A 27100-nucleotide genomic window follows, 5' to 3' on the forward strand; every position below is an offset into this window, starting at 1 on the left:
TACTGCTAAAGAAAGAAAAGTATTATCTTGCATTTTAAGAGTGGGGACCATTACAGACTAGAGAGAATGAAAATGGGCACAATTCACAGCATGAAATTGCACTTACGATGCTTAGCAATATGAAAATCCAGCCAGCAGGGCATTGGTGGAGATAAATAAAATCGGTGGATATTTCATCCACATTTATTTTTAAGTGACATGTCCACAGTCATACACCAGATAACTGGCAGGAAGAGATTTTAGAGTCCTTGTGCCTTAATGCCATCTGTTAGTAATGGCTGTACTGGGGTGCTTGAGCATATGCACGTGGTGTTTATGTGCCCAGCAGTTGTATTCAGATTTTAGGTTGAATTATGGCATCGTTCAGTACAAATAGGGTGAATATAAAGGCTGGATATGGAGGGATATTTTGTATACTTGTCTTTCATAACAGATAAGATTCTGTAATTGCGAGGGATCGCTGTGTTAGCAGTGCGTGTCAGTAGCGAATGTTTAGAAGTCAGAAGTAGAAGATTTGGCTCTCTTCCAGTCCAAAAGTTCTTCTACTTACTGACTGTAATTCTGCACATAACTTTTGCTTTTTCTAACAGGTAAAAATGTTGTGCCCTAAACCCAACCAGTTGTAAGTGTCAATATAATGCGCTTAAAAAACTAAAAACATTGAAATTACTGTCTGGAATTTTGAAACCCTATTAAGCATTAGTCTTATTGGAATAATTAGACAGTAAAATCTGTAAAAGCGTGAAATGACTTGTAGTTTGGGCTCTTCAGAAAGTTGTTGACAGATCTGTTTTAGATTTCCCTTTCTATGAAATTTAAACAATCAAGCTGTCTTCTCTGAGGAACACAGCTGTAATTAGTCTCTACCATTTTTATTTTATTTGTCCCTGTACAGTCTTTGCCGATATACTTTACTTTGCTTCTGTGTCTGCACACAGCTACAGAAGCAGCATTGTATCTGCTAACACTTGCAGCAGTGTTAAAGCCAGGACGAGCAAGGGCTGTGCCCAGCATTAGATGGGACCGGGCAACGCGCTTGCTTCTGAGGAGGCAGGAGCACGGTCCCTCACACCGGTGTGGTTCTCAGATAATCCCTCCTCTCTGACCTTACAGGGATCCACAGGCAGCATTTCTCCCAGATCCACTGTGGCATCACCGTGCTGCCAGCAGCCACCACGGGTGTAAGCTGGGCTCAAAGGCCTGTCACCCAAACACGCAGAGCCAAAATGCCAGGCAATTTGTGCTGTAACTTCCTGGATGGTTCAGAGTGCCTCGGTGAAGCATCAGCAAAATTCTGGTCTTAAGTGTGTTAGATTTGCATCAGCAGCGTTCTCCTTTAAAATGGACTGTTATCTAAAAGTACCACCGTCAGCCTTATTTCTGTAGCACCAAGCCAGGTTTGCAGTTTGCAAGGTTTTCTTATTCCCTCCCACCTCGCCCCCCACCCCAACATCGCCTTTGGAGCTCGATGCTCGCCGGGCAAGGAAGCCCAGCCCGGCCGTGCCGGCCAGCAGGAAGGTGTTCGGGGCGTGGGCTGCCTTGTGGCTGTTGTTCTCAATGCTTTGCAATTCATATTTCTTTGTCAGCCTCTTCCCACACTGCTTTTCTTTGCAGAAGCATCAGCTGTAGGAATGAAACTAGGCCAAGCACCAGTAGGAATGGGATGGGGGTCGTAAGCAGTGACGAGGAGTAAACTTGGGGGACCCTGATAGGATACGTGCAATAAAAGGAGCTGGATGCTCCGTGCTGCATTTCCATCTTTAATGCTGGAGATGCTCATGGCAGACAGAACGTGTTTGTCTTTTATTTCTCTATACAACACATAGCATTTAAACCTGCACTGCATGCTGCTGCTCTGCTTCCAGCCATAGGCTGGGTGAAGGAAATTGCGGAGCTTGTGTACCTGCTTTTAAATTAATGACATCCTTGAGAGATGGCATTATTATCCAGAACAGTGCAGAGGATGGTGATTTATATCCTTTGTAGCTAACTCTGCTTTAGTAAAAGCTGATGCATGACCTCGTAGCATACCAGAGTATTTCATAAAGCTGAATAAATTATACATAGGCAAAAATATTCTACCTCCAGTGACCAGTCCATTAATAGAAATCCATACACAGGAAGGGGTGGAAAGATCTCATTAGGAAAACCAGACGACAGTAAAATACATGGACTCGAACAACTGGAGATTCTGTCAAATAAAACGGCTGTTTAGGCTGAGAAGAGGAATTCCCTTTGCTTCAGCAGCAGCCGTAGGTTGCACTGCAAAACTGCAGCAGCTTTCTAGAAATTCACAGGGATCTCAATCCATAAGCATACACACAGAATATTAAATAAAGATGTGACCTTTCTCCGTTAATTACAGAATATCTGCAGGTGTTTATAGTTGCAAGATAATCAGTCTTGAAAAAAATACATATAAGTGCCATGCTCTTCTTTGTAAGGTTTTTATGTGGAGGCTGTCTGATCTATCACTGGGTGAAGCCCAGTAGGATAAAAAAATTCCCACAGTACTAAACAGTGCAGAGAGGATATTTGCATCCATTGACAAGGATATTGCTGCATCTGGTTCTGTTGCATGTTCATACATCTTTCCCTGAGCTACAGAAAATTTTTCTGCATTGCACAGGTGATTTAATTAAACAAAAAAATAATAATTGTGAGTTAGCTCTTTAAATCCCACCTCCAGTGTATCAGGATGTGGTTCTTCCCTTTGAATTTTCTTGGTGCTACATCTTTGCATGCCTTTATGACCTGGGAACTTACAGAAGAGGAATATTTTGTACGAGGAGTTTCTTGGATTCATAGTTATGAGAGAATTGCCAGGAATGAACAAGCATGGGGAGGATTTATCGAAGCGGTTCCTTCTCATACACTTTTCTTTCCGGAATCCTCTGCAGCTTAATTTTGGTTTTCTGGCTTAAGCAAGGGAAGGAGGATGGTGACGATGTTCTAAAGCAGCAAAATCCACCAGTTGGAAAGAGCAAAATAAATGTGTGTCTTTAAACAGAACTCCCGGTGTTAGTTTAGGAAAAAACCTGGAAAGTGAAGTCACAGATCGCTGCTGTAATACCGAAGGGTAAGGAATTTGAAAGAAAGCTTTAAAGGACATGGCTTAAGTGTTTCCTGCCTGGAAAATCTCCATTTGAAAAAGTTCATCTTTTATTGTACAGCTTTCATAAAGATGTAAAGAAAACTTTACAGCTTTTATGGATCAGATTATTCTGGGCCAGCGAATGCAGAGGTTACCTGACCTGAGGCTGCATGGTGCAGTCTCTGTGGGGGAAATAAAGATGTTGTTGTTCCCAATTCCACCATCTGAAACACCTTCATACTGAGGTCTAATTTTGGAGGGTTTAGTTTTCTAAATTGGGCCCTCAGCAGAGGAAGCTTCTGCTGCTCTGCTCTCCAGCTGGCAGCAGGGAGAGGATTTTGCCCTTTCCAAAGCGCTGCGGCGTGGGAAGCCGGAGCCTGCGTGCCCCCCAGGCTGAGCGCTCCCTGCATGACCTCCCGCCTCCCCATCACCTTCAAGGCTCTCTTACAGGTACAGTGTATCTGCAGGACTGATAGGAATGTATCCGAGCAAGGATTTTACGAATAGGGAAGTATTTCAGGGAAATGACTCATAGTTCTGGTATGCCTCAGTCCTTAGGTAACAAAGGAGCATTAGATGCAGAATGACTGCGAGGACAACCCATTTGTACTGACCGACCCGTTTGTACTGACCGACCCGTTTGTACTGACCGCCCCGGTGTAACCAAACAGCTGCAGGTTTCACCTGGAAAGGGCCTGCATGTGGTATATGAAACGGTAATTATAATATCATTAACAAGTTGCAAAAAGCAGCCCAGTAGTGACTGCAAGCATGAATTAATCTGGAATCCCTTAACAGAAAGAACAAAGGAAAGAAGTTTTTAAAATGTATTTGTTAATACTCAGGGTTTATGGTAGAGAATAATCCTAATTATTCTCTTTTCTATTTGATACTTACAGTGATGATGTAGAGTTTTGGAATATATTCATTAAGAAAATATTTTTGGCTCTCCTGCCAGGAGAGGTGGCGATGTCAAAGGCCACTACGTCTCAGTCTTGGTCTACTGCAAGCACTGAGCCCAGTCTACAAAGAAAAAAAACATGTCATACAAAGAACTGAGGGAACCAATTTCAGCAGAAAAGTTCAGCGAGACCCAAGTACTGCCATACTCAAACACAGCTGCAGGCTCACAGGATAAACTAAATTAGAATCCTGTTTGTAGCAAACAGTAAATCGAAGACCTCTTTGAGGCAATTAGCAAAATCAGAGCCTCCTTTGAAGCAAACAGGCATGAAAATGCCGTTCTTGCACTGATTTTGCAAATGCTTAATTTTACAACTTTCTGGAGTGCCGTGCAGTGTGCTCAAAGGGCAGCAGAGCCGAGTATCTAACACAGCACTGAGTTGGGTGAGTTGGTTTTTTTATTCATCCAGATATATAAGCATCTTTTCAATAAAATGAGTGATGAAGGAGAGTCATTGACATAACCCCCACTTCTGGCGAGTTACAGTTGCAGCCAGATGCCCTTTGGGATTTCCACCTTCCACCCAGTGAGCAGTGACAATGACAAGCAGCAGTCACCGCGGGGACAGGGGAAGTGCCGAGCAGCAGTAAAGGGGAGAAAGGCAGAAAGATAAAACCCCGGCTTCATCCAGATCTGAAGAAGTATACGTGTTGTTGTTCTTCTGTGATATTTAATTCCATCAGATATATCCAGCAAAACACTTGGTTACAAAGCGAAAATATAGATAGTCCCGGTACCCTAAAGTCACGGTTCACATCTTTATCCTTCAATACTTTAGTAAAACCATTTAATTTTTAAAGGGCTTACATTCACATTTATGCTTCCATCAGATAATGCTCAGGATTTGAATATACCTCAGGATTTTATCTCCCTTTATCCAGCGTGACTAAGTGATATGTTGTTCCCTTGGAAGAACAAGTCGTATAACACTAACTGTTCATTTATAGGAACAAATCCTTCACAGAAGTATTTTGAAGACTTTCCTTAAAGGAACCATGTAATAGAAACTGTACGACGTAAATTACTGGGGCTGTATTTCTTGTATATTATAATTTATGATCGAGTAACAAGGATAATAAATGGTACAAGATATAATATATTGCACACCACACAAGAAAACTCTGTAGCAAAATGAAAACTGTATAGCTTTGATTTTTTATGCAATCCTATAATATGACTCTAACTTCTATTATACTACAGCTCACAGGTCCTTTATCCTAGCTATTCAGATAATGGCTTAGGAATTTTTGCAAATAGAATAGCCTAGCCCCATGGGTAAATTTTGAAAACTGTGCTCAAGGAGATGCACATACAAAATTTGTTAATTTATGATGTATTTTTGGCATTCTTTTCACTTGTGATGTTTTGAACATTCATGGCTTTGGGTTAATGTGTTGATTTAAAAGAAAAAAAAAAGAGAAAAAAGAGAAAGAAAAAAAATGAACAAGAGAGTTGTGAACTTGAATTTGAGTGCCCAGATTTGAATGGATTATAAAGCACTTTAGGAACTGGATAAAACAAGCACATTCATAAGCCTCTGATTTTTAAACCTACCTCAGGGCCAGTACTGCTAAAGACATTACAGAGAAAAAAAATAAATAGTTAAATTTTGGCTTACTTGTAATGCTTTATAATACTAAGGCCTAAAGTACAGCAATGTAAGGCAGTTATTATATTGTCCCCAACAGATTACTTGTTTTGTTGTCTTTAGGATTCAGAAATGTTCTTATTTTACTTAGACTGAAGTTTTAATGATCCCCACTTTGCCTTTTACATATATTAGTTCCCCTTCTATCATCTGTAAGAGAAAACTGGAAAATTTCCTTAAAAGTTGGCAGATTTGCTAGATTTGCTTTGTTATGTAAAATAGATCCTTGGGGGGGAAAATAAAGATAATTAACACAGAACTTCCATCATATAATAAGAGTTGTTTTATGAAAAAAAGAATCTTTCTGTTTGAAATAGTTCAAAGGAAGCACATTGTTTTGTTTTGGTAGTGAATTGAACAGACTGAATGTGTTAAAGTGCTTTGCCCAGAAATACCTCCAAACCCGTGCGTGTGGTAAGAGCAAGCAGGGGGGAAGCGCCTCGCCGCTAGCTTGTGAGTCCTGCCCAAGGTTTTCACAGTTTGAAAGTACTTGCCATAAGTCTCTTCCTGCATCTCTTTTCAGATTAAAACCTCTCCTTAAGTTAAACAATTTTCTGCAGACACCTCTGTGTCACCATTCATGCAATAACTCCGGTGTTAAACACCGCATTAAATAATGGGGCACTAATTGCCTCTGCCTTTTGGACTGCTCCGCTGGCTTTCAGAAGGCTGATAAGAAGGTGGCTGATTGAATCGGGCTTTTCCAGGAAGATGTATTTTCAATATAAGACCATTATTGCATTGTCCTCGATGGCTTATTCTCTTTATTGTGACACAGACTGAATAGAAATGAAGAACAGAATCAGTACATAAATATTGTGATTAATATTTAATATAGCAATATAGATATTGCTGTGCTATAATATGATTCAAATAGATATTCAATGCAAGGCACCTGAAGAATGCCTACAACTCCAGGTTTACAAGAATTGTTTTGCATCGCACATGTAATCTTTAAATGTTACAGTAATTTATTTCCCAATGCTGTATTCATCTCAAACATTTTGTAAGGTGCTGATCTTTTTAAAATTTGCTGAAGATTATATAGCTTGCTTAGACAAATACACCCCTTTGTCACTGGGACTGAATAAGCAGAAATATTAGGCTGCAAATTTTTGCTATTTCTAATATCAGACTTAGAGACTATTTGTTTAAAAAATATGAACGTTATGTATATTACATCTAACAAGCTTTCCTACCAAAACCAGCTTTGTAGATTAATGATTTTAAAACATTCAGTTTCTGTATCTGATAGACTACAGGCAATACTTTAATAATGTTGATGAAAAAAATATAGGCCCAAATTAGGGAGACGGAAAGATAAGAACTAATTCAGGGTTCACACAAATACAGTGAAATCAGGAAGGTTTCACCCAAAGGCACTCAGTCCTTTTTGTCAAGAGTTTGAAAGCAGTTTATAAAATCCAGATCCCATTCAAGTCAGCGTTAAATTTAAATGCCATTACGTGAATGGGGTCATATTTGTCATTTCCTTATCACACGATACGGCCCAAGGGGTGAATTAGGGATGACAGCCCCCTTAATGAGATGCAGGAACAGATAATTAGAATAACTCTTTAGAAATCAGTGCCTCGTGCCTTCAGCTTCTTCAGCTGTCCTTTTTAAACAACTTCTGTAACCTGAAAAAGGAACACGGTTTTGGTTAAGATTTGGTTAAGATTGAATGAAACATTCAGATTTCCCCAAAGAAATTGTCTTGTTCTTCATTTAAATCATCAGTAAATTGCATTCAATACAACATCGTGGCTAAATATTCAGCGGGGTTCCCTGACTACATCCCAGGTACCTGGAAGCACATGCAGATGGCCAGCCCCAAATGACCAATTTCACAAGTAGACGCGGGTCTTGCACCTTTACGCTCACTCACGCACGTGCCCATTTTGAGTCCTGCCAGGTACAGCAGGGACATTTGTACATGTAAGTCTGATCCCAGCAGGCAGATGGAAACGTACCTCATGTTCTGATGGAGTTTCGGTGATCGTTTCTGCAGGGCACTTACACACGGGGTGTGTGTGGCTAGGAGCTCTGCTTTCTGCTCTGTAGCAGCTTGGCTTGTTGGTCGAACAGATAGACTAAGTCTGCTATGAACAAGAAGTAATTTCTTTCTCAAAGTTTCCATTAATTTCTGTAAACAAGCCGTTAACAGCCAAGTTTCTGTGTGAAGAGATTCCCCACTCATTTCAAAGGGAAAGATTTTGGTTTCAAGGAACTCCAGCTCTCTGAGGGAGCTCTTTACACCCCATTGACAGCTCAGCAAGCAAAATTTGCATTTTATTTTACTTTAAAAAGGCATAACAAGAGAGGCAGCTATCTCCCTTCCCATGGGATATATGGAAAGTCATGTAAATTGACATGGGAAACTACTGAAACACAGGGAAAGTTGTGAGGTTTCTTTCCTAGGACAGGTGCGGTGCCGCTTGGTTTGAAATTCACGACCTTCCCTCTTCTGTCATGGTCCACGATGGTGAGAAACAACATCCAGTGTGTATGCCTGGCATCCATAAGATCTTGTGGAAATGGTTGGTTTGCATAAATACAGTTTTGTTTGGCTTTACGAGCTCTGCTTTTTTATTTATTTGGATTGTAGTCTTCCCTTCTCCCTGTTACAGCACTCACATTTGGCCACTAGAGCCGCAGCATCTGGACTTGAGCATTCGATGACTCTTGTGGGTCCCTTCCAGCTCAGGACACTCAGATTCTCTGGCTTCATCACAGACTCAAAACCCAAATTCGGATTTGTTCCCAGGTCCTCGTGAGCTGTTCAGGGCCATCCTGAGGTCAGCACACGTCTGGGTGTGCCTCCTCTGACACAGACCCTTTGGCCAGGGCAAAGAGCCAAGGAGCTCAAAACCAAAGTTAACATATTATCTTTTGCTCCAGCCATGACCCCATAATCTTTCCTAAATGAATGTAAAAAAAATAGTTCAAGCACAAATAAGAAGTTCCATAATTAATTCATAATTTTAGACAATTATATCTGCTCCAGAACTGCAGTTGTATGGACAGAAAGGCCTCAACTGGTGAAGTGGTTTTAACTCTGTGAGTCTTTAATCTATTTCCAGCATGGAAAAATTCATTAAAATGGAGTCCCAAAACTAATATTTTACAGGATGTTCTTAATAACCTCTGCTACTGAGCAGTGCAAAGAATAAAAACAATGTTGAGCAAATCCTCAAACCCCACACTGCAAATACCGATCTCATCCTGACAGAAGTACCCACCGATGGCAATGTTTGGTCGTGAGGTTTTTGTGCTGCAGAGGCGCCTTTTAACAGCTGGAAAAGTCTCACTAAGGATCACTGTTAAATTAAAAAATTAATTAAAATTGGAAATGGTGATGGCAGCCCCCCAACCTAGCATCCTAGCAGCGCATGACTGCATCAGGCACAAGCATCGCTGCCGTTGTTTGTATTTTCATGGGACAGGCACGTTAATGGGCAGGAGGAACAAGAGCTTTGCCAACTCCTTGCTGGTTATTTCTTCTTGGAAAAGGGAGAGTGGCAGAGACCCGGGCAGGCTGAACAGCGTGACTGCATTCTGCACACCCGTCCCTTCCCTTCAAAATCCATTGAGCTGGATGTTAATATGTGCGTATTAACATCCCATAATAGTAGTGCTTCCCATGTCCACGCAGCATCATACTGCTCGCATTTACGTGCAGTGGGGGCAGCTCTGCAGAGACTCTAGGGAAGAAATGAACAGCATGGAAAGCAGTCCCAGGTTTAAATGCTATGTAATCATCGCAGATTTCCAGGCTGCATATTGAGCATAAAAATAAACACCGAATACCTCCCTGCCTACTGACTCAGTCAGGGAACAAGCCGCTGTGCATCTGAGTGGGGTCAGTTCATCCCAGGCTGCACATAACCTCACACACAGCATCACAGGAGAGCCGGGGCTGGCAGCAGGCATCCCTCGGGCACAGCACGCATGGTCCAACCTGCCCAGGGTGTGTGAGCCTCGAGAGCAACGCGGGGAGGGGCTGGGGACCCTCCTTCCTCTCACCCCTGTGGTGCTGCGTCCTCATCCTCCTCCTCCTCCTCCTCCTCCTCCTCCTCCTCCTCCTCCTCCTCCTCCTCCTTCTCCTTCTCCTTCTCCTTCTCCTTCTCCTTCTCCATCCCGCCTGAAGGCAGAAGGGAAGCCGACGTTCCCCTGCGGCTCCCTGCGTGGAGGCAGCACCTCCCTCGCACCGGCTGAACACCGCTGGCTGCAGCAGGGGCTGCTCGGGAAGGGGCCCACAAACAGGGCAAGATCAAGTGAAATGCGGAGGTGCCTCACAATATGGTCACCAACTGGTAACATTCGCACGGAAGCTTCTGAAACACTGACAAATTATTTGGGAAAATTAGGGGGGAAGATGAAACTCAGTATTTAGCTTTGAAAAGCAATCTACAGAGGACCCCAGAAATTTTTGAACAAGTGAGTTTAACTTCTGAAAAATGGTCTGGAATTAATGCATTCGTGAAAAAAAAAAATATCTCATAAACAGCCAAGGGATAATAAAGGACAAATAGGCGACATTCATTTTTAAAGCAGGCATTACGAAAGACCAGTCTAATCTCCTTCCCAAGGTAACTTGCTCCTGGGAAAAGGTCAGGCAGCAGATGGGAGTCACACCATGACGTTAGGGAGGTGCTCACACAGTCAGCCCTGGCTTCTCATCCAAAAATCAAGGAGAGACGGTCCAGAATGTGTGTGTGCAGCTTGTCGAAAATAATGCTGGAGAAACGGCCGTCACTGACTTACTGTCTGGTGAGAGGGGGTCGTGGGGATTCCAGGAGGATTTGGGACTGATTTCAATGGATGAATTAGGTGACATACTGGAGAATACCTACACAATATGCGGGCGACAGTGAAGTGCAAGTATTTGGGGCAGCAGGCTTCAAATTCAAGATGATGGATTTCAGAAATTGTCCAGAATCAATACGATGAAATTCAATAACGACAGAGCAAGAGAGCAGCCCTAAGGAGAAATCAGATAAACAAATGTCTGGAAAGTGCCTCGTGCTTCAGAAGAGGTTGGGGGAGTTGTGGTGGGCTGTGAATGAAACCCCAGACAGCGACAGAACACTGCTGGAAAGGAGCAGGTGCCAGATGGAGATGGAGCCGTAGGAAGCCGCTGGGAAGGGTTTGGAAGGGGAAGGGGAAGGGGAAGGGGAAGGGGAAGGGGAAGGGGAAGGGGAAGGGGAAGGGGAAGGGGTCTGTGCCTCTTCTGCTTCGTCTGCCCCGATGAAGCCTTAGCTGCAATGGGATGCCCAGTTTGGGAAAAATACTTTAAAAATAAAACGGATGGAGACAAGGTAGAGAAAGTTGAAAGGAGATACAAATAAAAGCATTAGGAAGAAAAGAAATAAAACCAGCCAACAAAAATGTGAAATGTGTCCTTCCCGTGCAGCAGCGAGCACTGGGGGCTGAAGCAGTCCTTTAAATACCCACCCGGCTGCCACAAAGAGGGCAGGACAAACACCCATGAAACCCTCAGAGCACGGAGAGCCAGAGCAGGAGGCAGTGTCTGCTCTGTGAGGGGACAGGAGCCCGAGCAGGTCGCCTCGGGAGCTCGCCACAGAGCAAGGCGAGCGCTGCGCCGTGCCCGCGGTGCCTCTGGCGCAGGCAGGGGCAGCTCCTTCCAGCTCCTTCCAGCTCCTTCCAGCTGCTCTCACAGACGTTTCCCTGCGTACCAGGGGCCCACGCCGCTGCTGAGGCCTCCCTGACCGTCAAAAGCTTTTGGGATCCCAGGAGCTGACACTCGGCAGCGTCTCTGAAGGAGGTGCGGGTGGGTGCAGGCCACAGAGCCCTGTGCTGGCCGCTGCCAGGCCGCTGGGGCGGCTGCAGAGGAACCGGGCACATGTGGTGGGGATTCAGAGAAGGGGGAGTGATGCAGTCAGGGATCTGTCAAGGGAAATGATTTTAATAACTATTTTGGGAATACAGTGTAAGTGTGTCAGCCAGCCTTACTGGAGAAAAATCAAACCCATAAAATTCTAAGAAAGAAAAAAATGTACGGTTACAAGAAAGCACCTTGGATCGTTACAGATCTTTTATATAGTTCGTAACACAGCAAGAGTGGCAACAAGTCTATTCTTGTTAATCTGCCAAAAACGTCAAATATTCTCATTTTGCCTATCAGATTATCCATAGTGTTCACCTCTAATTTTCTATTCTAAAATTTTATTTCTACCGCTAGATGTATTTTATACATTGCATAAAAATATCTCAGTGCAAATCTCCAAGCCCACTTATTTTTTATTTCATTTCCAAAGTCTAATCCAAACCGATTTCAGCATTTTCCCTGCTTCTCACTTCTCTATGGCCTCTGTTTCTGTTTGTGTATAAATACCTAAACATGCACAACAGCAGCAGCCTGTAACCCAGCAGCCTACAACCTGCACACCCCAAATAAGCAGCCTCTCTGTTTTGCTGTGAACACAATTGTTGCTTTATCTACAATAATACGGAAAGGGAAATACAAGTTTACTCCGAATTGTTACGTTATGTGGCATTGGTTTGAGCAAGCTGTGATTGTCTCTGAGCTGAATTTAAAATGGACCTCGTAGCATTTTGGTTATTGACTGCGAAGGGAAGAGGAATTGTAGGGGTTTAAGCAAATAATGTCTGTACGTCCTAGCCTAATAACCAGCAACTTATTGACATCTTCTGGAGGAATGAGGACAGTGTAGCCCACATCCAGTGGCACAGGAAGAAAGGAAGGATTAAGAATGTTTTTGGCAGACTGTAAGGACTGGGCCACATGCTGCTTGCAGGCACCAGGCACCACGCTCAGCCCTCACCCCTTGCGCTGCCACCAGCCCCGGCACCGCGGGCTCTGCGCTGCGGCTGCTCCCCAGGGCCAGAGCCAGCCTCTGCTGGGGGAGCTGCTGGTTCAGGGGCCTCGGCAGATGTAGGTATTTATGTAATGGCAGCAGATGTAGGTATTTAATGGCACCAGATGTAGGTATTTAATGGTACCTCACAGAGGGAAGTGTCTCCGTGCAGATCTATTTATACATCTTTGCTTTGATATTGCCATCCTCTTCCAGCCTAAGTCAGCTGAACTGCAGAGAGATCTTCAGGAAGCTCCCATGGACCATGAGGTTTCTGAAGCGTTCTCACTCTTTTATGCAAATTTATTCAGATTGTATTTTAACTGAAAAATGTTTATGCTGTTCCACCCAGCTGTTCCCTGTGTAAGGACTTTCTTCTTATCGTAGCCATCATTCCCCTGAAATGCTGGTGTGTGAAGTTAAGTTGGGGAGAGTCATTTTCTGAGCTAGATTGCATGCTGCATTATACTCACCTCTCTCATATTTTTAATCATTTTTTTTTTCTTTCTGGTGTACCTATTTTCTGTAATGATACACCATTAAAGCCACATTGTAGTCTAGGTGTGGATGTACTCAATGTTTGAAATCACAAAATTGGAAAGAATCTTTAAGAACAACCTTTGTGTCTAATATTTATTTACACTATTAATGATTTAGAATGACTTCAGTAGTCAAAAACTACCACTGCTACAGCATATTAGGCTTCTGCATTGATTATCTGAGATAACGCTTCCCCACATCCCCCAGGACTGCATTCAGGTCCGTACAGAAGCAGCTGTGTGGGCGTGAGCCGAGTTGCCAGCGCAGGACAGAGGGCTGGGTTTGCTGGGAGTGCAGGAGGATCAGAAGCAGAAAAGGAACCCTCACAGCATCAAAATGAGAAGTAAAATTGATGTAATTTGACAATGAAATAATTAAATAAATCACTTATTTATCAGTCTGTAAGGTACACAGAAAGAATCCCTGATTTTTCAGAGTACTTTCAGATCGGTATGTGCTAAATTAGCTTAAACAATGCAACTAAAATAGAATATTGTCTGCGACTCAGACCTTCTACTTTGATAGCAATCAGTCACCAGCTGGGAAAACCTTAGTTTTAGCCAGTAGGTTATTGCTTTTTTCTTTCTTTTTTTTTTTTTTTTCTTTTAACATATCCATGATTAAATCCTTAGTGGTTTGATTGAAGAGCGTTGCTTACTGAAGGCGAGAGGCCTGAAAGCTCCTGCGGGCAGCGGGAGAGCCCGCTGGGCAGCTCACCTCCTCCCTGCGGACAGCACGGCACGGTCCCGCACACAGACCTTCCTCTTCTGCACCTGCATAGGAAGAATTCCCAGACAAAATAATTCTTTTTCTGCCCTTGCTCTGACAGCCCTTCTTTTGCACAAACGGGGCTCCTCCCTGCAGCCAGAAAGCATCCCTCCGGCCCCTGCCCAAGGCACACGTGTGGGACAGGAACGCTTTGGGGAATTACCGGCTTGCAGAAACACTTTTTTCTCATTTCCTGTTATTTCAATTTTCTACACCAGGAAGATCACACTGCATCATCCCATAGCAGTGGTATTAGAAGCAGGAATCAGCAAGGGCTGCTGTAACTCAAGTGCCCTGCTTTTCATTTTAACCAATTTCAGTTGTGCTTAGAAAAGTTAAGAACAATTCCATCACCAAGAGAACAATACCGAAGTATTTTTGGTTTGCTAAGTACAGCTGAGATTGGGATTGAAAGAGGAGAAGTACTGGAGTCAGAGGGAAATGCACTTGGTCAGAACCAACACCACCCAGAGGGGACGGACCTGGGGACGGGCAGTGGGGGCTTGCTGGCCAGCGGGGCTGTGCTCGCCCGAGCCCCTCTGCTGGAGCCCAGGGACCCAGCAAGGGGACAAGCAGGGTGGGGAGCCAGCAGTGGGCACGGGAGTGTGCCTGTGGGCAGCTCCCCACCCGGGGGAAAAAGGTGGACAGCTGTGAAAGAAAAATAAAATAGCGCTGGCTTTTTGTTTCTGTAAGCTTTTTCTGCTTTAAAACTAGATTTTTGCAAATCAATTAACAGAAATGGCTACTGTATTTTCTACATTTCTTCTGCTTTACAAAGCATCAAACTGCTGATAACAAATCCATCTCAAGGCAAAGAATATAGCTTTTCTATTTCTGTATTTTCTCAGTGATAAATTGAGTACAGTAATGAAAAAATGTAGGAGAGTGATGAAAGGGCTGCAGAGAGAACAAGTGCTCGTCCTTTCCCTTCTCTCTGCATTTACCAGGTGAACAATATGAGTCACAGAAAATAGGGAAAATCTATGGCATCAGAAATTGAAGAATGATTATCTGCAGAGAGCCTGCTTCTTCATTGATGGAAAAATGGTTGCATGACAAAATAACTGTGGGTAAGAGATGAAGATCCTTCGATTTACTTGGAAAAAAGAAAGCTGTCATGTTCACCTCTCAAAGCACTTTCAGCGTCACAGCGCACTGTGCCCACAGCCTTTGTGCAGGGCCCGTCCCCTCGCGCTGCAGGGCAGGCTCCTGTTCCAGGTGAGGTTTTGGGGCTGTTCTCTGCCTCCCCTCCTCTGGAAACACCGGGGCTGGGGCTGAGGCGCTTGCTGCACGGGTTGCTTGCGGGTCTTTGACTTGGTCTCTCCTTCCAGTTCTGCATAGCACAACTCTGTGGGACTTTTCTGTGATTTAAGGCTGATGTTCAGAACAGTCTAAAATCAATTGATTGCTGATAACAGGTAATTTACGGATTACATACACAGATAACATGATGATAAACTTCCAGTTAAAATATAGAGGATGTTATGGTACTTTATACAAATGATGGTTATCCTGCTAATGATACGAACGAGGTAAGAGGCAAAGAATTTAATCAAAACCTAGTAGAAAAGTACTACTTTTATGAGGTTTTCCTCACACTTTTACATTGACATAAATTGGGAAAAAAATGATAAATCAAAATAGAGCCATCTTTCTTCACTGCCCACCCACGAGTTCTTCCATGGGAAGCAGCGTGCCCGTGCCGCTCCCGCACACGAGCCCAAGTGTGTTTAATAAGGAAGAGGTGGGGACCGTAAGGCAACGCTCTTCAATCATGCGGCTGTTAAGATCTAATCATGTAAATGCAAAGAAGGAAAAAAAAACCTCGGTTCTCCCAGTTGGTGACTGATTGCCCTGGAAGCGAAGGTCTGAGCCACGCCAGCACAGGCTGGCGGCTGCTTCCTTGTGTTATTTGGGCGACCGATTTACAAACTGTGCTAAACATGCTCTCAAAACCAGACATGTTTGGGGGCTATGTTATACGCTGCTGAATGCTGGGCACGGCTCTTCTGTGCTGTCACCCCGTGCTCCGGCAGGGCTGTGTTGGGCAGGGCTGCCCCGAGCTCGCTGCTCCCGGTCCCTCTGCCTGGGGCTGCCCCCCCCCGGACCCCCTGTGCCGCCTGCTCGGGCACACGGCCCCCGGCGAGGAGGAGAAGGCTCTCGTGGTGTGCCAGGTTCAGGGGAGGCCCCGTGTTGCAGCGTTTGCCTGTGGCAAAGCAGCAGAATACAATAATATTTCTTGGGTGGCAGTTGTAGCGCATTCTGAAAAAGTAATAAAAAAAGAAGTATATGAAAGCGGAGCAGGCTTTTTTTTTTTTTAAGCGTTGACAAATGATTTTAAAACTCTAAAAAGCACAATTATCTTTTTTTATGATAGTCTGTGGTGCAATATGTTCGACTACAAAAATGATTTTGTTGAAAAAAATCTTTTCTGTGGTGCTTAGGGTTGTGGGTTTTTTGTTTAAATAAGGTATTTCGGATGTGGCATTTAGAGGCGTACAGAGGACTGTGAAAATTTTGTTTACAGGTCTGAGGATGAAAATGGTGTACATGTTTGCCAGAAAGGCAGAGGATTTATGTAGATACAAATAATTTTAAATTCTCGACAAATGTAAGGCTTTTTAGAACAGTGAAATAGTTGCTTGCTATTAGTAGTATTCAGAGCACCCTGATTTATGAGAATTTCTGCATTCTGTACCGTGGTGCTGTGGCTTTCCCTTACCACTGGGCTGGCGGTGATCTGCACAGAGCTCAGCCTGAAGGAGCTCCCTGAGACCCTGCTCAAGGAGCTGGCACCAGGCAGTGCCCGGGCTGGGGCCGGCCTCGCTCAGACCCCCCCAGGAGCTGGGCTGGGACTCGAGGGCAAGCGGCGAGGCCTCGCCAGCACGGGCGGGCACTGTGCAGGGCGAGCACAGCCCCGCTGGCTAATTAGCCCCTCCGCTGGATCAGCAGTATCAGCTGCTGCGCGGGACTTCGGCCAGCATAATCTCCTGGAAATAAATTACATCTGTTTCTGCTAATTAATACACCTCACTGTAGTCGCCGTGGTCCGCAGTTGGCAATATTCTGACTTTTGTGTTGCTGGGTGGTTGTTAGTGGGGAGCTCTGCAGATGGTGCGGTGGCCTTTGCCCATTGTACCCACACCCCCCTTCCATTTACATATGGCTCAAACGCAGTCCTTACTGCTAATAGCCACGTCTCAGCCTAGGAGATACTTGTTTATTTATTTGCATAAGAGCTTTCCTTTGATTAACTGCCTTTTCTTTTTTTTCACATACCTGGGTGTTATGGTTGTGTTTTGTTATTTGAGTCACAAGTTGCTTTGTCTTTCTGTCTAACACGGAAAGAGATGGAAGGAAAGGAAAGAAGAGCAAATTAGGGTTTTCTTACCAAAACCAAATCTCAGTGCAAGTGCTGCTGCTAAAATTCATGAAAACTTTTGGAATGCAGAACCATTTGCAAAATGCAGGTTTTCCAGATGCGGGGAGATGTGATGGTTGCGAACTGAAGCCGTATAGATTCTCAGTCAGTGGCAAATGGAGTTCATCACTGGTTTTAATAACCCTCATAAGCACACTTTAATTTTTTCTTTTTATTTGTCATACAAACTAATTATTATGTCCAAGCCATAAAAAGAAGAACAATAATCTATTTCTTATGTCATGTCAGTGATTTCGAGATACTATACAAGTTAATGAAATCAATATGCATATTAGGAAAGCGAAGCGATGAATTATTCTGGCTACAAAGAGAAATCAATTTTCACCTCGTTTTTTCCAGCACCCACACCAGACAGCTCAGGGCAGAAGCTCCCAGCCCCAGGCTTGCAGTGGTGCAGAGGCAGGGGAGGTTTTTTAAGCAGCCCCTCTCCATTCACAGCCCGGGGATTTGCACCACGCATCGCTCCTGCCAGTGAGCGGGGTCTGGGCTGCTTTGCTGCAAGAGGAACCAGTTTCAATGAGTTGCACTTCAGCAGCATCAGGGTGGAATAAAATTCTGGTAGTTATTATTAACATGATCATTATTATTGCACACTTGCTTCTTTAGTAGCTCACTATTAAGGCTTGTCTGAACTTCATTCTCATTCCATTTGTTTTAATTGCTTTGGGAAGCATAAACAAATTTATTTCTCTCTGTTACAAACAGCCCAAGGGAAAATGAACACGTCGCTGTGTCCCTCCTGCCTGTGGGTATGTGCTCCTAATAGAGGTGATTCATTCATTTAATGCAGTAGTGGATATAAGCCATGGTAAATATTTAAACAAAACACTGGGAAAAACAACCGGATAAACAACAGGTTCTGAGAGTGTCCCTTGTCCTTTTTGCTATCACATAATGTGGAGAAATTGCATATTAAAGTTGTGTATGATGACTACTCTCAACAAAGAATTGAAAAAATCAAGTAATGGAAAAATCTGAAATTTTGCAGGTGCTCATCATATACAGAAATGTTTTAGAGAGCACAGTCACCCACGCAGGGCCAGGTGCACGTATAAAACTCTGTAAGGAGGGGCTGGCACCTGAGGATCTCGCTGTAACACGGTGGATGTTGCATTGCCTGCCTGCCTCGCCGAGAGGTTGAAGACCCTTTGGTTCTCTGTGTTGCTCTTTTGCTCCGGGTTTTTCTCCCAATTAATCTAAATTAAGTAGAGCAACATAATAGGCTGCTTTCTGAACAGAAGATGAAGCTCTGCTGAAATGTAAGGAAAATGTAAGATTTTTATCATCACTTTAAATTTCATCAGCAAAACCAGAAAGAGTCATTTAATTTTTTCTCATTTGTTTTAGATAACACCGAAATGTTTCCATTTATTTTGGACTCTTGGAAGATGACCAAGGGCAAAAGGGCCTTTAATATTTGATATGGCTGGCAGTGTAATGTTGGATAGGTACCAGAGGCTGGGGGGGTCGGTAAGATGCTTCCATCCCGCAGAACACGAGGTAGCCAAGAACATTTCCTCTGTGCTCCGTGCTCCGTGCAGCGCTTCCCACGCTCCTTCAGTGGCTGCGTTCGGGTCCAAGGGCAGATGGTGGCACCCTGCAGGATCAGGCTCCTGGTGTATTCCTCTCTGAGCTGTAACAAGGCTATATTTAAAGTTCTTAAACGAGAGTGTTGTAGAGCTTGTACGTTTTGGTTTGGGGGAACTTCTCAAGCTCCTGGTTCTGGTTCCTGGAGATGTTTTTCCACTGCACTGCAGTAACGTGCTGCCTGCGCTGCTGCTGGCACCGCTCTCGGCTCTATCTGGTTCTCCTAGCCCTGCGGAGGTGATGTGCGGTGTTCCTGGCACTGTACCCGTACCCTACAGGCACGTCCTGCTGCACCCCATTTCCCCATGCCCATCCCCGCAGCCGTGCCCTGCTGCGCCCTGTGCAGGCACCAGCCCTGGCTGCTGCACTGGGGGCATGAGCACATCCCCTGGCAGGCAGGGTGCACACAGACAGCGAGTCTCACAGGTGTTGAAGGGCAGATTTTAGGAGGTATTTTGTGGATGTGCAGTGCTGCTCCACCTGGTCCCACGCTGCTCCTGCCCCCGCCAGGCTCTGTGCCGTGCCTCGGCTCCCTGCTGTAGCAGAGCGCTGGCCGTGTCTGACAAGTTCGTGTTTTCGGCTGCAGACCAAAGCTTCTGTAGGCAGTCCCTGCTTCAAAACTGGTCAAAGATCTTTGAGAACCTTCCTGCTCCAGCCCGGCAGGCTCTGGAGGTCTGTGCTTGCTCTTGCTTTGCTTTGTTTTGTTTTCCCTGTTGTGCTGTTCCCTCCCAGCTCTGGCAGGGTGTGCTGGGCTGTTCCTGTTCGGCTGCCATGGAGAGCTCCCTGCTGCTCCGAGGAAAGCACCGGGATCAATGCAGAGCTCACCGGAGGCACGGCAGCTCTGTAATTTGAAGTTTGCAGCGGGGGAATTGGTGCCCAATCACTCAAAACACTTAATTGGGAAGTCAGGCCATGGGCTAGGCTGTAGCAAGGCAGCCCTGCGGCCTCGCGGCTGTTCCCCACAGCACCCACCCTGGCTGTGGCCGTGCTGCCCACACAAACCCCGGCAGGGCAGAGCCGTTCTCCTGTGCTGTCCCACGGGGTCTGTGTCTGGGACCAGCCCCAGCTCCCCACGGGGACCTGAGAGGGCTCCACCGCCTGCCCTGGGCGCACATCTCCCGGCTTCACCCTGGCAAAGAGCAGACTGCTCCCAGGCTGAAGGCCAGGTTGATGTGCAAGCTCACCCATCACATTTATTGCAAGCTCACCCATCACATCTAACCATGCCCTGGCGCGATTTGTTACAGCTATGGAAAGCTGACGTCCAGCTTTGATTCCTTTCCCTGTGTAGTTCCTGCAGTCTCTGTGCCTCACCCCAAATGGGAAGGTACATGTATTCTTTTAAAACCATCTTAAAAATGTTAATGGCTGTGAAGCACTTTTCATTTTGGACCCCTGCGCAGAATTCAGCTGTGACTTTAATTCATCTGCCATCCCTGCTTCTCATCATGTTCCTTATGCGTTTCTTTAATCTATTTACTGCACAAGTGTTTATTCATTGCTCTGTTGCAGTTTTTTTCTGACCCTCTCTGTCTCCATGTGGGAGGGGTGAAAGGCTGGGGCTGCTCAAAGGGCTGGGAGCTCTGGAGGGGATTTAATCTGTCCGGGGAGCTCAGCGGAGCAGATATTAAAAGCTAAACCTGCTCGTAGATCATAGTATTAAAAGGTATTATGGGAAGCATGTATACCAAATGAACGGTTTTTAAGTCTTCCTAAAATGTTAACCTTCCATTGTGAGCAGGCATACATATTCTAGCCGTAATTAATACATTTCACGGATGTTGGTGATCTGGGTGTAATGATCCCTGAGAGTCAGGAAGGAGCAGAAAATGCAGCAGCCTGCCGGAAAGCATTGCCTCGAACACCGAGGTGCCAGAAATACTTGCTGGAGAAGCCAATTTCTATTGTAGCAAAGTTCTTCATAGAAAATAATTGATAAAATAAAATCTACAATTGTTCACGAGTATGATCCTATTGTGTAGTTTCTGTAATTGTACAGAATTACATTATAGAGCAGGACTGCTCTGCCAGGTTTACCTGGGTGTTACTTCAGTTAATGCATCGCTTGTATTCATTTGTTTTCTAATTCTGTTGTGGAAATGAGTAAATTGTGCAACCTGTTCAGTCTCATTGCAATAAGACTTTCAAACATCTTCTACTAGATTGTATTTAATTTCCCCATTACAAACCCTAGATTAAAGCAGAACCCAAGCAATTAGAAAATAAACAAGGCGTGTACTTGAGAGAAAATCACTTAATCTGCACTCTGTAAGCCTGAAAAACTCTCCGTCATCTACCATGGCGCAGCTGAAATCTTCCCTTCAAAATATCGCAGAGTTCCTGGTGATAATCCTTGGAAAGAAGCACAGCGTGTGCACTTGGAGATGAGACCCTCCTCGGCTGTGGGCCTGCAGCAGACGTGGGGCAGGCTGTGGGGCTCACTGTGAGCTCCTGCTGCAGGGCAGGGCTCTGCCCATCCCAATCCCTGTGGCCTCCAGCAGCAGCAGCTCTGCCTGCCCTGCGCCTGCTGCTGCCTCTGCAGCTGGATCAGGGCCGGGCCAGGCAGTGCTGTGCCGGGCTGCTCTGCTGCCGGGGCTGAGCCCTCGCAAACTGCATCCCTGGTGCCCCAACACAGCCCGTAAGGAGCGCCGCAGGGCGTAGTGCAGGGGAGCCCTGGTGTGTGGGGAGTGGACGTTTCCCACCCTCCTGTGTCATTGCTGCTGCCTGCTCGCAGCGAGGAGCACACGGGCATGTGCACAGATGGATCAGTCAGCGAATTAATTCCAGTCCAGGAGAAACGGCCAGTTAAGCTGCTGAAACCAGCATCTTCCCTCCCCACTCCATGTTTATGGCTTAATTATGAAATTATAATCAGCAAAAAATCAAATTGCCATTGCAGACAGAGAGGTGGGGCGTGCAGCCCAGCGTTTGGTTGAAGAACTTCAGGGTATTGGGGATTTTGGAGAAGAGGCTCTGCAGTGCTTCCCTTTCACCAAAAAAAAAGTCACTCCTCATTGGAAAGAAAGCATACGGACATTCAGATAGGCTGATCCCAGCACAAAAGCTGTGCTTGCAGCACCTGGGAGGGATGAAGCAGGTAATTCTGCAGATTCTGGTGGCAAAGTCTCTCTTTGCAAAGTCCCAGATGTAGCACTTCTGTACTTACAATCCAATTCTCACAGCTTTTGTGTGTTCTATCGGGTTTGTCTACATTCGGTACATGAAGGGAATTGTTGCATTATGATCTGAAAAGGGATTGGCTACCATATATCTTAATAAATGTTACTATGAAGTCGTGGTTCATAGCTTACCACCTTTACCGGGGACACTTCCCAAAGAAACCGAGCTGCTCGTGTGGCCGCACAGGTTGTGGGCTGGGGCCGTGCGGAGCTGCTGGCAGCGAGGGGCTGATAGCGGGGAAGAGCTCAGCACATATCTTAAGGATCAGGATGAGTCCGTGTGTGCTGAGGCCCCGGGTTATTTACTTGGTGATTCTAAGCTGTGATGAAAATCGGGCATCCTATCCCATCTGCAAAAAGCAACAGCAGCCACAGGAGCAGCTCGGCCCTGCCGTAATTCCCACCCCAGCAGTAATCTTTATTACGCTGCATCATTTATGTGCACTTGAATGTAACTGAGAATATAATTCCAGCCCTTGGAAATGAGAAACGAGGCTCGGTGAAGTACGGGCTCGCCATCAGTCCCACGCAAAGTAATGGTCCCATAATTCTGGTCCCCAGGCAGAGCTATGGGCTCAGACGTGCTGTCACCTCCATCAGGTCCCTTCCACGGCCGAGAGGCACCTGAGAGGCTCCCGTCTGCCTCCTGCTGCCTGGAGGCACCAGCTTGGGTCTGTGCGGTTCCCAGGAGGAAAGTTCCCAATGTTTCTCGTAGGCAAAGAGGTTCCCAGGGGAGTGCTCAGGAGGGAGCCGCAGGTGGACGTGCAGTCGGGCCAGCAGGAGCCTCTGGGTAGTCAGGTCATTCCTAAATCATTTAGCAATTCCTAAATAATTCAGGAATAATAATTTAGCATTTAGGTCATTCCTAACTCATTTAGAAATTCCTAAATAATTTAGCAATAATAATTGAAAATTTGGGTCACTCCTCCTCACTCATAAGGGATGTTTTTGGCCATGCAGGGGACACGTGCGGCAAGCCGCCCACCTCCAGCACTGCCACTCGCAGCCCCCCGGCCCCCCGGCCCCTGCTGCTGCTGGGTGGGCTGCAGCGGGCAGGGGAAGGGGACAAGGGCCCGGAGGAGAGCAGTGGCACCAGGACAGAGGGAACACAGCTGAGATAACACAGCGGGCTGACTGCTGTGCGCAGCGTTGTGCAGAGCGGCTCGCTGGGCCATTCTGCCTCCTTCCTCTGTTCACATGTCAGGATGATTCAGATGGTCCTCGGAAGAGAGAAACAAATATTATCGAGGAAGCCGTACAAAAATTAAGCTTGTGGTGCTTAAATCATCTGCAGAGAAAGATGAAAAGGGAGGTGATTTATCATGTTTTATGGGTCCTTACTCATAGAAAAGATACTTGATAGTAAGGGGGATGTTCAGTCTTGCAGACAAAAACATAATAAGATCTGATTTCTGAAAGCTGAATTTAGCGAAATGCAATTTTGAAGTAAGATGCTATTTCCCAGCAGCGAAGGGGGGTATTTAATCGCTGGCAGTGCTTACGGCGCGGCAGCGTGAGCATCACCTGGAGCTGCGGGACAGGCTGAGGCAGCTCCCTGCAACACAGCCCTTAGCCAAGCCTTGGGACACGTCCGGAGCCTGAGCATCGGAGCCCAGGATTACTGCCTCTGAGCTGGGCTGGCAAACTCCCAGCTCTCCTGTGTCAGGGGCTGTGTGTAAACCTGTTTGAACTTCAAAGGATGGCAACAGTGAACTTCCCTCTCGTAGGAGACGGGGAGGGCTGAGCCTGCCCCAGCCCTCTGATTTCCCTGCAGACGTGTTTCTCTGCTAATTAACAATACACCACGCAGACTTTTAATTTTCTTTGCTCACAAATGCATAGCCACGAGCAAGCGCTGAGGATTTGCGGCTTGTTTGAAGCCTCCTGACCCCGGCTCGTTTTGATGAAACAACTTGCAGTCAATGACCGGTGGCAGGGCTGGGGAACGTCTGCAGGTGGAAGTCCCAGAGCACGCAGAGCCACTCGGGGCAGGAGCCTTGTTTGTGCCAGAAGAGACGAGGTGCCTGGCCCCGCAGAGGCAGCACGTGGCCCCCGGGCTGGGCACAGAGATTTGCACCCGTGCACGGCGGGGCTGCGCGTGGGCACGGCCATGGGGAAAACTTCCTGCCAGTGCCTGCCAGGGGCTGCGCTCAGCATCCAAAGAACCCACCACCACAACAAGCGGCTCACTGTAACCAGCAGCTCTGAGTTATTCGGGCAGCCTGCAAGTGTCTGAGGGAGGGACGTGAACAGTGCCTGATTGTGCAGCGCAGCCACGGCCTTGGCTCAGCTGCTGCAGGTGCTGGTGTGCCGCCCCAGCGCTAACCCTACAGCTGCCCAATTCCACCCAGCTGGGGCCCTTTGCACGCCGTGAAACACGGGGTTGGATCGCTGAAAGGCAACTTGCTTTGCTCGACACCGCAGGTTGTTATTTCTGAAAAGGCTCTGTGCTTCCCAGAGCGCACGGAGGGGATGCTGACAGCACATCCCAGGGGATGGGCTGCTTGCTGCAATGGTCACACAGGTGTGTGTCGGTGGGATTTGGGCTCTGACAAACGGGAGCAACCCAGTGAGACACGACTGGGGCATTAGGGAGAGAAAAGCTCCAGCTAGGGGTGTCCATTTAGGAAACGGGAAGATCAACATATATTTCATTTCTCATTTCACTGGTGCTCATTTATCTTGCAGAATGCTTTGATTTTAGCTCAGTCCTTACGGAAGGTTCAGAAACACCCACATGTCAGAGCTGCGTCTTCCACATTTTAGTTATTTATTACTTACAGAACGGTGCCTTTCCGAAACATCAATAGGGCATGACTTGTTCCTGTATCGATTTGGTTTCTATAGCAAGCATACAATGAAATATGTAAAGGAATAATAATCCAAAATGAATATTAATTTTGAAATCCCAAATCCCTGCCTTTATTTGCTGGAGTCCCGAGATCCCTTCTTCCCTGTTTAAGGTTACAAGTCCTGGTGCACTCCTGTAAGGGCAGGCCACTTACAGCTTCCCGTTGTTTTCCATCCACGTGGAGCTCTGCTGGCGTATGACCGGGTGTGTGGATAGTACAGAAAGTGGAGTTTAGAAAATTATTCTGCTGATGATTTTCTTCCTTAGCTGTGTTGATATCACAGGCCAAAAAGAAATACAAAGCAACAGAAACAAATGTATTTTGGTCTTCTCCATGAACAGATATGACACTCAAAGTACATATGGAGTAGAGGCAATAAGCATCATTGTTTCCAAAAGTAGAAGAAAAAATTCATTTTGTTTTATTTTTAAGCTGTCACAGGCCAGCTCAGCCTTCTCCCACAAAAAGAGCATCCTTCAGTAGCCATTCACTGGGAACCCAATAGCAATGCCTGCCCTGCACAAACCGGATGAAATCGCTGCTTTCTTATTTGCAGCATTTCGAATCCACGGGCTGTGCATCTGCAGGCATGATGGAAATAGCTGTGGTCACACTGAAACACGATTTACACAGCTTCGTTTTGCATAGGTGCATGCTTTGTGTATTCCTGGAGGTAACGGCGATACGCGTATCACGGCTCTGCTCTGCTACCTGGGCCCTGGGGGGTTGCTCTGGTTCGGCTGCTTTCCCTCACAACTGCTTCTTGGTTCCCTTTCAGTTTCTCCGAAGATATTTCGTATTTCAAGTGACATCATCGTGAACGAAGGCAGCAACGTTACCCTCGTGTGCCTGGCCACAGGGAAACCAGAGCCTTCCATTTCGTGGAGACACATCTCACCATCTGGTAAGCGCACGTAGCTGCCACTTCGAGCTTTCTGCGAAGTCTCACCACTCACAGCTTTTGCATTTTCAGTTTCGGAAGTGGGACAGCATTGCTTTTGCATGCCTTAAGGAACGTGTGCCTAACTAGACTTGTAGAAAGGGAAGGCTTCAGAGCAGGTTTAAGCTGAGATCACTGAAAACTGTAATGCTACTGTAAACTGGGAAGGTAGAAATCAAGGCACCCTAAACAAGAATATGTTTTTAATTTGGGCCTGGGTGGCTCCCCGAGGACACGGGTTAGAGGCAGTGTCAGTAACAGCCCAAGACCTCTGAGCCGAAGCTCATTTTAACAGGCTGCAGACGTTTATCAGATAAACCCAGCCAAGGAAATAACGAAGAACACAAAGGACTCTCTACAAGTAGGAGTGAGGGCTGAAAGCACCAACACCTCATGCACCAGACTCGATGGAATTTCACTCCCATCCGACCTTTCAGTCACTCCGTGTCACGGTGCCGCTTCCTAGGATGCTTTTATCAAACACCCTTACACATACATAAGAAAAACTGCAAACAAAATGCCATCTAAACCTACCGCTTCTATTTAATCTGATGTTCCCTTTTGTACTCGTAATCCCTCATCACACATTTGAACAAAACATTCAGCCCCACAGGACAGCACCCCCGCAGTGATGGGGGCAGCCCCGGCAGCTCCCCTCTGCCCGCAGCCCCGGGTGCGAGGCTCTTTTACAGGGCCCTGCAGTTCTCATTCCTTCCGAAGCGAAGGGCTTTCTGTTTGCTCACACAACTTCTCTGAAGCCCGTGTAATTGCAGGGAAGAGCGGTTTCATGGGCTATTGCAGCTTTCCGCAGGGTGTCATAAGCCCGGTAACAGTTTCCCCTACGAAGCGAGAGTTGGAAAAAAAAACAACTTTTGACCTTTAAGACAATGACAATGAATTCTGCTGGAAGTGTCCATCGAGGGAGTAGGGAAAAAATCAGTTGCAGCAAAAAATGGATTTTAACTAAATGTCAAATAAAATTTTATTGGAAATTGTGGTGATACTTCAGAGTAATAGCTTAAAGCATTAGGTTTCCTACAGAAAGCAGCCATTACCATTTTTTTTTGAGAGGAAAAAAACAGAAGAGGAGAATTAGTCCACTCAGACTGGAGAAGGGGCCTGAGAAAGAGCTAGATCCTCCTCATCTCGAGTCCAGACAAAATTGGTGCACATCATCACAAGGGCTTTCAGTGAACCGCTGATTTTGTGTCTTGACCAAAGACTGAGAATGGCAAGAGTAAAAA

General features: G+C 45.9%; 1 protein-coding gene across 4 annotated transcripts in view; it reads left to right on the forward strand.

Moving 5' to 3' along the window:
- Positions 1–27100, forward strand: part of NEGR1 (neuronal growth regulator 1) — a 260822-nt gene that overhangs the window by 119473 nt on the left and 114249 nt on the right. For all 4 annotated transcript variants that reach the window (XM_068690073.1, XM_068690070.1, XM_068690071.1 and 1 more), the window contains exon 3: positions 25695–25820. In XM_068690073.1, coding sequence (XP_068546174.1) covers positions 25695–25820 — 126 coding nt within the window. The remainder of the gene's footprint in view (positions 1–25694; positions 25821–27100) is intronic.

The sequence above is a fragment of the Anas acuta genome, chromosome 8, assembly GCF_963932015.1.
Source record: "Anas acuta chromosome 8, bAnaAcu1.1, whole genome shotgun sequence".
Taxonomy (NCBI): domain Eukaryota; kingdom Metazoa; phylum Chordata; class Aves; order Anseriformes; family Anatidae; genus Anas; species Anas acuta.